Raw genomic sequence first — 12383 nt, forward strand, 5'->3', positions numbered from 1 at the left:
TGTGTGTGTGTGTGTGTGTGTGTGTGTGTGTGTGTGTGTGTGTGTGTCTAGGACCCACATGATGGAAGAAAAAAGCCAGGTCTCGTAATTTGTCCTCTGACCTCCACGTGTGTGGTATTCACTCCCCCGAAGCTCCCCCCACCAACACATACACAAATAGACATTCACACATGCTAAATAAGTAAATATTTTTAAAAGTAATGCAACTCCAAGTCCCAATTTTGTTACATACTAGAATTTTGATAACAAACTCCTTAGTTTATCAAAGCCATAGTTCCCTAGTCCTCCCAGATCAGTTACTATGCCAATAAAATAAAGGGAAGCTTTAGTTGAGAGCTTGAGAACAGGAGTTTCTCTACGCATTGGCTCCTAACTGCATACAAGCAACAGTGGTTCCGTATGCCTGGCACATGAGGCTCTTGACAGGTGGGCCTTGCTAGATGACTTTTGCCTAGTCGGAGGCTTGAGCTAAGCAAGTTCTCTGCAGTCGGTGAGCAGAAAACTACTAAGAAGAATCCCCCTGCCTCTGTGGAAATAACTCAGACCTCTATCCTCCCACATACCCAGGCCCCTCCCCTCCATCTTACAGAAATTGGGTAGTCCAGTTGTTGAGAGAGGGACTTCCTGTTGCTACAGAGGGAGTAGGGCTGCCTGTCCGTGGGAGCTGCAGATTTCTTGGTCATTGGAAAATCGATTTCTCCAGCACTGTAGGGGTTAACACCTAAACAGAGATGGGAGTGGGGAAACAAACAGGAAGAACTCATTTGTGTGCACTCAAACACCAAGCCTGACAAAGAAAAAATCAGCCTTGCCAATCACCAGCCCTCCCTTAGACAGGGTTCTTCATGGGCAGAAACCATTCAGCACCCAGGATAGCTGGTGCTGTCATGAGGCTGAGGCTGTAGAAGATACAGCATCATTTTAACTCCCTTCATCCGTGAGTTTGGTACTGCAGGAGCAACAGGATTCTTCACCAGAATGGGCTCCCTCCCTTTTCACCCCTATCCAACTCAGCAAGAGGTGACATGGTCTCAATTGCTACATTATAGCTCTAGTCCAGGCTGCTGGAGAGTTTCCAATCCCAACCAAAGGGAGAGGAGACAGCAGGAACAGATAGGAACTGAGCTGGAGGCCAAGCAGGAAGAGGACAAGTGGCCCACTGAGAGAGACCAGGCAGGGAGAGGCTAGGACCAGTGAATCCTCCGTACAGACACACCACTGCCTCTTACACACTGTGGTAGGTACACACATCACACACAGGCAGACAGCTCGAATCTTTGGGGATCTATGGAAATGCTAAGTATCAGTTTCCTGGTCTGTGTGGGATACGGGGCTTCCTGCCATTCACCTGTGTCCCACCACCAGTCACTTCCCACCTCTCAACCATCACAGTCAGTTAAGTCTGTCTTTATGGTTGATGTCAATCTAGAGCTGCCCAACATGGAGTAAAAGTGTGCTGCCACGGGCCATTTAAATTCATCTAGTAGTCATGTTGGAAAAGTAAAAGGAAGGGGACTGGAGAGATGTCTCAGTGGTTAAGAGCACTCACTGACTGCTCTTCCAGAGGTCCTGAGTTCAATTCCCAGCAACCACATGGTGGCTCACAGCCATCTGTAATGAGATCTGACGCCCTCTTCTGGTGTTTCTGGAGACAGCTACAGTGTACTCATATACATAAATAAATCAGAAGGGGGGGGGAGTAAGAGGAAGACCAGGCAGAGTAGTGCATACCTATAATCCCAGCTCTTACACAGGGGGATGGGGAGTTCAAGACCATCCTCCACCATATACTAGGTTTTAAAAGCATGAAGGCTATCTGAGATCTTGTCTCAAAGAAAATAAAAATTTAGATTAAAAAAAAGAAAAAGAGAGAGTTCATGCTGGCCTGGCCTATACAGTATGATCCTGTCTCAAAGAGTCAAAACAAATAAAATAGGTTAATTTTTTTTTTAATAAAAAGAACAAAAAGGAAATAGAATAAATTGGTTTGATTTTATTAATATATTTTATTCTGTTCACTATGTCTAAGCTATGTGCCATCAACATACAAACAATATATAAAAACATTAATGAGATATTCATGTTCTATTTTTTTTTCTCTCATACTTAGTCAGTCAGGCATGTCCTCTAAATTTTCTGTGTTCTCCACAGTGAGCTGCCATGTGTTCAGGAGTCATGTGTGGCCAGTGCCTTAGCAGAGGGGTTCTGGAGCCCCAGGGATGGACAATGTTTCCCTAGCCTCCTTCAGGTTGAGTAAGTGGAGACCCCAACCTCCTATACCAAGGACACAATGATTGGTGGCTCACAGGAAATCTAATAAGCATCAAGATTGGAGAATTCCTTCCTGGAGGGGCGGGGACTGGGAAAGACTTGTTTATAAACTAAAGAAAGGAAGTGACTAGTCAGGTAGGGTCAGAATGAGGCTTCCTGAGGACATAAGATGCCTAAAGACCATTGAGAACAGAGGTAGAGGCACAATGGAAAGAGGGAGATTTGGTTCTTCAGTGCTCTGAAAATAGCTAGAAAAACTTCTCCCTGCCAAGATGGTTGCTTCCAGAACTCTTTTCAGAAACACTGATCCTTTGTAACTTGTAGGGACCAATTGCTCCCAGATGGGCCAGGAGGGAGAAGCATGGGGAAGACAGGATGCTTAGCCGGTAGCCTGAGGTCATCTAGTCTGAATCTGCATACACACTGCATTTATGTAAGTGTTGAATAGGAGTGGAGATCCCATACCCATCCTGGCCCACTGAAGGGGCCTGGGCGACTCTCCTGATGATGCAACCAATTATCAGAGGCTTTCAGGAGCCCCGCCCTACTTATTATGAGTGAGCAGACAGAGGCTCAGTGGCTTCATTGCAGTAAGTGAGTCTAGACTATAATCCAGACCTCTGGGTCCTGGGCTTCCCCATGACCACGACCTACACTGAATGAAGGAGAAGAAGAGAAATAAGTACAAATGAATTTGAAACGAGAGACAGCACATTGATGACAGAGCCATGGGCGAGCCACTGAGCTAGGCCCCTCCTGACTCAGGCAGCCACTGCACTTCCCAGTGCTCTGCCCTTCCAAGGATCCAGGCCTGTATAAACAGGGGCCAGAGCAGGGCACAGTGATTCTCTAAAGCGTGGTTAAGAAATCCAATGTTCAATATTAATTTAGCCAAGAGTTTGATAAATTAATAAGACAATGATAACCCAAGTAGAAAACCAGCAAGAGTCACCAAAATATGTACTAAATAAATGAAGAAATCTTTCCATTTGTCTAAAGAGGACTGTCTTCCAGCTGCTTTATAAGCCAGCGTGCAAGTCATAGCTTGCATAAGAAACCAAAGGCACATTTACACAAACAGCCAGATGTGCTGGGGTCCTGGAGGCCATTACCTGCCGAGGCCTGAAGGGCACAGGGAGGAAATTGTATCAGTTGGGCTGACTGAGCCACATCTAGGGAAGACAGACCACTTGGGTGATGGACAGTCAGGGTACCAGGAAAGCAGTACAAGGGTCTGTCCTACAGCCTGTCACCCACCAATGCTCTCAGTAACTGAACTCAGCTGGGAGGTGGGTGGCACTGTCTGAGAGATCAGCTCCCAGGACACCAGCATGGCTGAGATTATGAACATGTTGCCTGTGCAGTCACCAGAGCCTGCAGCTAGAAGACTCCCAGCTTGGTTTAAGGCTGGGCTGCTGCCACTTTGAAATTCTTAATAATTTTGAACAGGGTCTCTTTGTTTCATTTTAGACAGAGCTCCGACAGAGTGTGTAACTGGTCCCAGATGCAAAGCAAAGCAGAGAAGCAGAAACAGGGAAGAGAGAGAAGGCTGTGATAAATATTAAAAAATAAAAATAATTCAGTGTGAAGAAGTAGGTGATCATGTTTGCTGCTGAAGGAGTGTCAGGCTAAAGTGTGGCCAAAGTTCTTAAGCTGTAAAGACCTACTACTTAAACCGAAAGTCAACTCCTAGACTGTAACAAGAAACCAAGTTACACAAGCCTCCAAATGGGCCTAATTCATTTAGGGATGGCTGGCATTGACATAGAATAATGAGGCTCAGACAGTCAAGAAACTTCCCTAAAGTCACGGAGATAATCACTTCCAAAGAAGCTAGATGCCAGCCCAAGCACACTCGCCCTGGAATCTGCTCTCTTTGTGCTGCTTTGGTGTTTTGGTTTGTGTTTTTTGCTTTGGTTTCGTTGTTGTTTAGTTGGTTGGTTTGGTTTTAGTTCGCTTTGTTTTGATTTGCTTCTGAGACAGGAACTGCTGTAACCCAGCATGGCCTCACATTCCTGATTATCCTACCTCTACACCCACATGATGGGACTCGATATATAAACCCCACTCTTCACATGATGGGACTCTAGCTATACACCCCACTCTCAGCTTTCAACAGATGTGGCTGACACACAATGTTCACGGACAATAATTGCTTCAAGGAACCCCTGCAGATACCAGAATAAGTGGTGCTTTCCACTTATTTATTTTGTATAAACTTACTGCATTATCATCACAAAATAGATGCATAGACATGCACTTCTTATGCTGGATTCTTTAGAAGACAACGAGGAGAAGAATCTACACATTTTCTATACAAATGTAATTTTTTTTCAAGTATTTCCCATTTGCAGATAGGCAGACTAACAGGGTTACCCTTTAGAACCAACACGGGTGCAAATAAAATTTAATGTATAAAGTAAACGATACGGATTATGCTAGTGAAAGACTGATATAGTATTTATATCATATATTACATATAATCTCTATATACTATATAATCCAAATATCTAGGAAGAGAGAGTTGGTTAAGTAGATTGTAATGTTCATATAATGAAATAATGTGTTTCCACTAAGAGAAAAAATGGTGTTTAGAACAGAATTCCCAGTGACTTGTGCATCAGAGCTTTCTGCAGTCACATGGGAAGAGTTTGGAATTAACTGAGAATGTTAGCAGGGATCAGTATCTGCATGGCTAGTGTTATGACTCACTGTGGTCTTAATTTCTTCATTCTTATGATTCTATTTACAGCAATCAAGAGTCCTGAGGTCTTCCAGCCTCAGGCCCTATCAGATCACAGATAAGGCAGCATAGGTCATAGGGAGAGAGATAAGCTGGCTCAGAGAGCAGCTAGAGGAGCTGCTCTGCTTGTTTCCTTCCTTCCTTCCTTCCTTCCTTCCTTCCTTCCTTCCTTCCTTCCTTCCTTCCTTCCTTCCTCTTTCTTTCTTTCTTTCTTTNTCTTTCTTTCTTTCTTTCTTTCTTTCTTTCTTTCTTTCTTTCTTTCTTTCTTTCTTTCTTTCTTTCTTTCTTTCTTTCTCAGAATGTCACCCAGGCAGAAGAACTGGTCACAGAGACATGGTAAGGCCAATGTTAACCTCTCTAGCTGTCTGGGAAGCACACTCATGAAGAATATTCTCTGAGAAACGAACAGCTCCCATCTTGGTTTATTCTTGAAAGGCCAGGGAAAAGCCAGTCTCTTAATCTCCCTCACAGCACTGGCAGTCCTGCTAGTTCTGATATTCAAGAGCAGTTAAAGTCTTGTAGTGGTTTGAATGATAATGTCCCCTATAGGCCCATGTAGATCCATAGGTCTCCAGGTCATGGTACTGTTTGGGGTGGTGTAGGAGCTGAGGCCTTGTGATGGATGTTTGTAACTGGAGGTGGGTTTGAAAGTTTAAAATCTCTCACTTCGAGTTTTCTCTCTGCTCTCTGCCTGTGGTTCAAGATGTGAGCTTTCAGCAGTCTGCTCCTGCCAGCATGACTGTTTGCTGTCTCTTCCAGCCATTATTGACTCTAGCCTTCTGGAATCATAAGCCAAAAAAACTAACCAACCAATCAACCAACCACCACCACCACCACCAACAACAACAACAACAACGACAACGACAACGACAACGACAACGACAACGACAACGACAACGACAACGAAAGCCCTCCTTCTTTAATAGCCTTGGTCATGTGCTTTATCAGCAACAGAAAAGGAGCTAACACAGCCCTGTTCCAGAAGATATTTGGGGAAGATACTTACTGGTGGAGTTGCTGCGTGTCCTTTGGTGGCAAGCTTTAGGAAACAGAAAGCTGCTACTTTGTGCTTCTGGTTTTCCAGTCTTTTCTTTAGAGGAAGTTGTAGACGATTCCTGTGAAAACAGTTCCCCATCTTTTTATACAGCAAGTTAGAGTTGACAAGTATGCTTAGCGTAATGGGCTGTTGGCATGGACCAGAGAAATACTTGTTGTTTTGCCTATATCTCTACTAAAGTAGCAGGCACTCCAAGAACTGGATTTAAGACCACTCGCAGCCATTTATTCCTAGATACACATTCATTAAACTAAAAAGTAATTAACAATAGAAATTACATAAATATTAAACAAATGCACCAAATGCATTTCAGGTTCTTCATTAGACATGAGGAATTCAGCAGTGATCAGGATAGACAAGGGCTGACCTTGGATAACTGACTTTTAGTAAACAAAGGCTAACCATAAGCAAATATGAAAGATCACTACTGAGGAAGGCAGTGCTCTGATGAGGCTTGGAGAGAGGTGTGAACAGAGAGCTGTGCCAGAGATAACGAGGGCGCTTCACTGTCCTGAGATATTCTACCAAAGACACGCACACAATTATTGTTGAACAAATATTATAGAGCTTTAGAATATTGAAACATCCGTGCATTCTTCTGAGCACTGTAAATGTATTACATTGCTGATTTCTAGTTGTCAGCACTTAATTTAGAACCTTAAAAGTCATATCAAATTGTTTATAATTCTCTTTTATTTCTGCCTTACCATGTTGAATGACATCACTTCTTTTATAGTAATGATTTTTTTTTTGTATGAATAGTTTCTAGGGCTGGTATAATCTATAAAGTGCTTGCCAAGTAAGGATGAGGACTTAAGTTTGGATCCCCAGTACCATGTGAAAAAAAAAAGCCAGGTGCAGCCTAGTATGCTTGTGTCAATACTGGGGAAGCAGTGACAGGTGGACCCCTGGAGCTCACTGGCCAGGTCTTGCGGAATCAGTGAGCTCTGGGTGCAGCTGGAGATCCTGTCTCCAAAAAATAAGGTGTAGGATGGATGAGGAAGATAACCAGTGTTGACTTCTAATCTCTGCACATACACAAGAGTACACACACACACACACACACACACCACAGAGATCACACACACAACATACACACACCACACGCTCACACTCTCATACACATACACACATATACGCACACACCACACACACACATATACATGAATACCACATACACACACTACACATTCACATGCAGACTCTCACGCACACACACTCACACACATACCCCACACATACTACACACACACCACATACACAGCCCATTTCGCACACACTCACATGCACATTGAGCACACACGTACACATACACTCACAGAGAGAGTGAGTCTCTGTTATACTGAGTATGTTAAACAATACGGTTGGTCTCATTTCTCTTTCATGGTGAAGGGAAATTCGACTCTTCCTTGTGTGAGAGAAGACTCTGGAAAAACTTGTATTCTATTTCATCTACTTTCTCCAAGATATTAGAAGTGAAATGTGAGGCGGTTATGTCCTATTTTGTAACTTTACTAGCTATAAAAACATTGGTTTACTCAGGCACTTCCATAACTGTGCATGCACGCATGCACACACACACACACACACACACACACACACACACACCACATGTGTGTGTGTGGGGGGGGTATTTCAGGGAACCTATAGATGGGAAACTCGCTAAACAAAAGCCTGTCTGTGGGCTGTTGAATTTGAATGGCTTGGTAAATGATCTATAAGGTTTAAAATACTTTATAATAGTCTAACCACAGAATATAAGAAATACAGTAAAAAGAACTAAATCTAGATGCACAAAGATAGCAACATTCCTTCAACAAACGTTTGCTAAAACTTACTATGTACTGGGCCCTCTTCCTAGCTGTGAGAATACACAACAGGCAAGACATGACATACAAGACTCAGCTCTCATGAATTAGCAAAAATGTATTTGAATGATGAAATGATACCTACTTTTCCCTTTCTTTTCCTTTGTCTGGGGTATGTGTATGTTCTTACATGGGGTATGTGTGGCAATATTGCTTCACTGAGGAAAAAAACTTGCAACCTAAAGGTTCCTGAAAAAGGAAATGCACATGTTTTTAGACGTTCTGTGTCGGGAACACCAATGCCACAGTGCCCTTATGTGCCCTTATGTGCCCTTATGTGCTCTGAGTTCATTTCAAGGCCAAGCTGGAGGCTGAGTAGATGGATCAGTTGATAAATTGTTCTTTGTGTGCGATGATAACCTGAGTTTAATCGCTGACACCCACGAAAATGTCTGGTGTGACAGTGAACTAAATCTCAGCACTGGCAATGTAGACACACAAAGATCCCTCGGGTTCACTGGCTGCCCAGTCTATCCTAACAGGCAATCTCCAGGCTAATATCATAGCCTGTATTCAAGGACGTAGATAGAATTTGTGAGGATGACACCCAAGTTTGTCCTCAAACCTGTGTGTGTGTGTGTGTGTGTGTGTGTGTGTGTGTGTGTGTGTGTGTGCCCATGTATGTGCCCATGAGTATGTATGCTCTATCACAAGAATTTTTTTAAGAAAGAAGAAGCTGGGGAGATGGAGCAGCATTTTAGGCCACTGGCTAAACTCTTCTAGAGAACTGGGATTCAATTCCCTGCATCCACATGGCAGCTGACAACCATTTGTAACTTCAGTTCCAGGGGACCCAATACCTTCCTACATCACTGTTTCCTCTGGTTTTCATGGGCAATACATGCATGTGGTGCATAGATACACATACAGGCAAAACATCCACATACACACATAATAAAAATAAATAAATCTCAAAACAAGTTGGCTTTTTTTCTTTTAAGATGTCAAACTTGGTGACCTCCTCACCAGAATTGTCTGAGGAGATGGAGGGTAGGTCCTGAGGCCTGCAGAGCTGACTTCCTCATGGCTCCTAACTTGCTGTGTGATTGCTCAGGCTCAGTTTCCTTCTCTCTAGGTTGAGAGATGTGCTAACCAAAACTTGCCATCACTTGCAGCTCTGTACTTTTGAGTGATGATTTTGAGAGATGGTTATGTTTAAAGCCTCCAGGCTGCCTCCTTTTCTGAAATGATCACATATCAGAAAATGATTCATGGGAATCAAACTGCTTTGCTTGGCTCCCAGGGGAGCCTGACCACTCTTGGACAAGCATGTCCTGGGTGGGGCAGCTTCTCGTGAAAGGAGTCTCTGTAGGATCCCTGAGAGCAGTTCCACAGGGGCCTCCCTCGGCAGCGCGCAGAACAGGATTCTTCTGTTCTTGCTCCCAAGGTGGGGCTCCTCTCCATGCTGAGGCTTTTGTCACTGAGGTTAAGGGGCTAACAAAGTCATTGGAACACACTTACCCTTGTTTTCATCAGAGACTGAGAGCATGGCAGCCATCCGGTGGGCAACACACTCCACTATGACCTAGACCTCCATCTCTGTACCAACCAGTCCTCGAGGGACCAAATGGCCTTGGCCAAAAAACTCTTTTTCAACATTAATGTTGGCCATATTGCTTTTAGGGACCAACAGCCCTAAACTCTAACAATGAAAAGCTATATAGTTCCCATGGAATAAGAGGGTGAGCCCAGGATGATGGCAGCAGATTCTAGGGCATTGTGTCTTACAAACAAAACAATAGGCTCCCACAGATTGGTTCTGGGGCAACTACCTAGTCAAAAGGAAGATGTTGCATATCTACTAGTCTCAACAAACACACCCAAAACTTCCCTTTGATGTTCACACCCTTATCCACAACACGACCACTGTCACCATGTCCTAACTCCATCTTCTCATGCCTCTTCAGCATGCCCATTCTTGTTTCTGTCACAGTACAAGGTCCTGGCTCAGGTCAGCCTGCTACCGTTGTGTTTGATGCCGTGAAAAGAATCATTGTAACAAATGATACTTAGAAAGACATATTTCTTTTTTTTTTTTTTTATGGAAGCAGAATTGTTTATTAAGCACCATCAAATTGTTTGCTCAAAATATCCAGCAGAAATGGACTGGAAAGGCCTCCTTGTGACTGTAGCTGGAGAGAGTTTAAGACGAGATAGAATGTCTCTTCAGGGGAGGGGCCAAGCCAAAACAAGCAAGCAGATAAACTGGAGAAAGGTAACTAACATCTTCAAATCGGGAGCTTACAAACATCAGCAGAAGCTGTCTGAGGCAACCCCATTAAGGTGTGGTCCAAGTGTAGTTCCTCATTGAGAGTCCCAAACAGATCGGTGTCCCCACAGATGGAGCTTCCGGGTAAAAGAGCAGATATCACTGAGTAAAGGTTACACTGTAAGTTCCCAGCCTTGCACCCAGAAGAAATCGCCTGGGGAAGTGGAGGTAGTCCGACATAGTCCCCAGTGAGCTTTCTCCATGGCTGAACCACCCATGGCTGAACTCTCAGCATCCCTTTCCCGCTGCGGACACTTTTATGGAAAGCCATATTTCTACATAAAGGAACTAACTTCTTTCTCACACCATACACACAAAGTAATTCAAAACGGTCCTATGCCTATAAGAAAGAGGGTTATGATGTGGAGTTTCCTCATATGCAGCACTACAGCAACTCCATTCAAAAGAAAACAGAAAGCCCCAGCAGTGTCAGTCTTGCCAGTGATGTCAGCTAGCAGTCCACATGCAAAACGAGCTTTCCCGGTGGAGCAATGGGACTTGTAAGCCTTGGGAGAAGTTTAGGCTCTGGACTTGTTTTCTCACACCATACATACAAAGGAATTCAAAATGGTTCTATGTCTATAAGAAAGAGGCAGAGCAGTAAAACTCCAAGAAGAAAATCAGGCAAATGGAAATGTAGACCAAACCCTTTCCTGCTCTGAGTTGTCTTGGGTCCTGGAGTTTGTCATAGCAACAGAAAGGAAACAGAATAGTAGTCATGCCAATCAAAGCCAAGGTGAGACACTGCTTCACACAAGCCACCAGGGCTGTGGTCACACCCTCACTCTTCCCACCAGCAGAGAGAAGATACTCAAGAAATGATCCAGAGGCTGGGGAGGTGCCTCACTGGGAAAAGTGCTCACCTTGCAATACTAGCACCTACATTCAGTCCCCAGCCTAGCATGGTGGCACACAGTTACAGTTCTACTTCCGGGAAGGTGGCCATCCTTCCAGCAGCTCTATGGCCAGCCTCAACTACTCAGTGAGATCCTATCTTAGAAAACAAGGTGTTTTCTCTTATACTTGGACCCTAGCCTGTAATGTATAAAAGCACATATAAATCATTGTTAGTGTGGGTACAGTATACTAATTAGGAAAGTCAAGAGAGGGTGATATTAGGTAATGGGAAGTACAGAATACAGGTAAATGGACACATGTGTTGTGGAAGAAGATATAAAGATAATGTTTTTTTTTTCTTTTCTAGTTTCAATTCCATCACAGTTTCTGTGGAGGGGAGGGGGTCAGGTGATGAATAAGTGTATAAAGATACGACTAACATGACACTGGCAATCGATAGTGAACATATAAAACCCTAATCCAAGAGCCACAGTTTCAGAATGGCCATTCTAATGGTTCACTGAGATGAATAGAGTTAGGAACTGAACAAGTCTTTCAGTGGCTACTTTAATCTAGCTGCAGGATATTTTCATTTTAGAGTTCACTTCAATAAAGTAATTTTATAATAAAAGCAAAAGAAGAAAGCAATCAAAAGATAAATTCACCTGCAATGATAGGTTACATTGTATCACTATCACTGGGCCTGTCAGTAAAAACTGCCAATAAAAGTTACCTACTTGTATCATGCAAAACTCAGGCAGACTGTATGGGCTTTCAGCCTTCCTCCATCTACATTAGTATCATGGGGATGTCACAGTATTGGGAATGGAAATGGAATGACTAAGTTCTTCAAATTCATTCCAGTGTTTTAAAAAATGAGAACAACTCTAATAGCTTCTTCATATCTACTAGTAAGTTGTTTCATTTGCATATTAAAATATTTTAATGCATGAGGTAGATGGCACCTGAAAAATAACACCCTAAGCTAACCCCTAGCCTGTACATGAGTGTACAAACAGGTGGGCCTGCATCCACCCACACACAAGAATCTCCACATGTGTGAACACATACATATATAACCATACATATACACAAAAAATTTTGAGTCTCACACTAAAGGTAAAAATGTAAGGCAATGAAACTGATTTGGAAAACAGGCTGAAGATTTCTCAAAAGAAATGTTTTGTTGTGATTCTTCAAGATAGGTTTTCTTTGAGTGGCTCTGGATGTCCTGAGACTCACTATACAGACCAAGCTGGCAGAGCAATTTACCTGCCTCTGCCTCTGCCTCTGCCTCTGCCTCTGCCTCTCTGCCTCTGCCTCTGCCTCTGCCTCTGC

General features: G+C 43.4%; 1 protein-coding gene across 2 annotated transcripts in view; it reads right to left on the bottom strand.

Moving 5' to 3' along the window:
* Positions 1-12383, bottom strand: part of Il16 (interleukin 16) — an 84536-nt gene that overhangs the window by 43545 nt on the left and 28608 nt on the right. The window contains exons 3-4 of one of the 2 annotated variants that reach the window (XM_029533043.1): positions 6021-6129; positions 588-721 (exon numbers count right to left, since the gene is read on the bottom strand). In XM_029533043.1, coding sequence (XP_029388903.1) covers positions 588-721; positions 6021-6129 — 243 coding nt within the window. Of the gene's footprint in view, positions 1-563; positions 722-6020; positions 6130-12383 lie in introns of both variants that reach the window. The other variant, XM_021212404.2, reaches the window with a different exon arrangement.

This window comes from Mus pahari, chromosome 1 (assembly GCF_900095145.1).
Source record: "Mus pahari chromosome 1, PAHARI_EIJ_v1.1, whole genome shotgun sequence".
Lineage (NCBI taxonomy): Eukaryota > Metazoa > Chordata > Mammalia > Rodentia > Muridae > Mus > Mus pahari.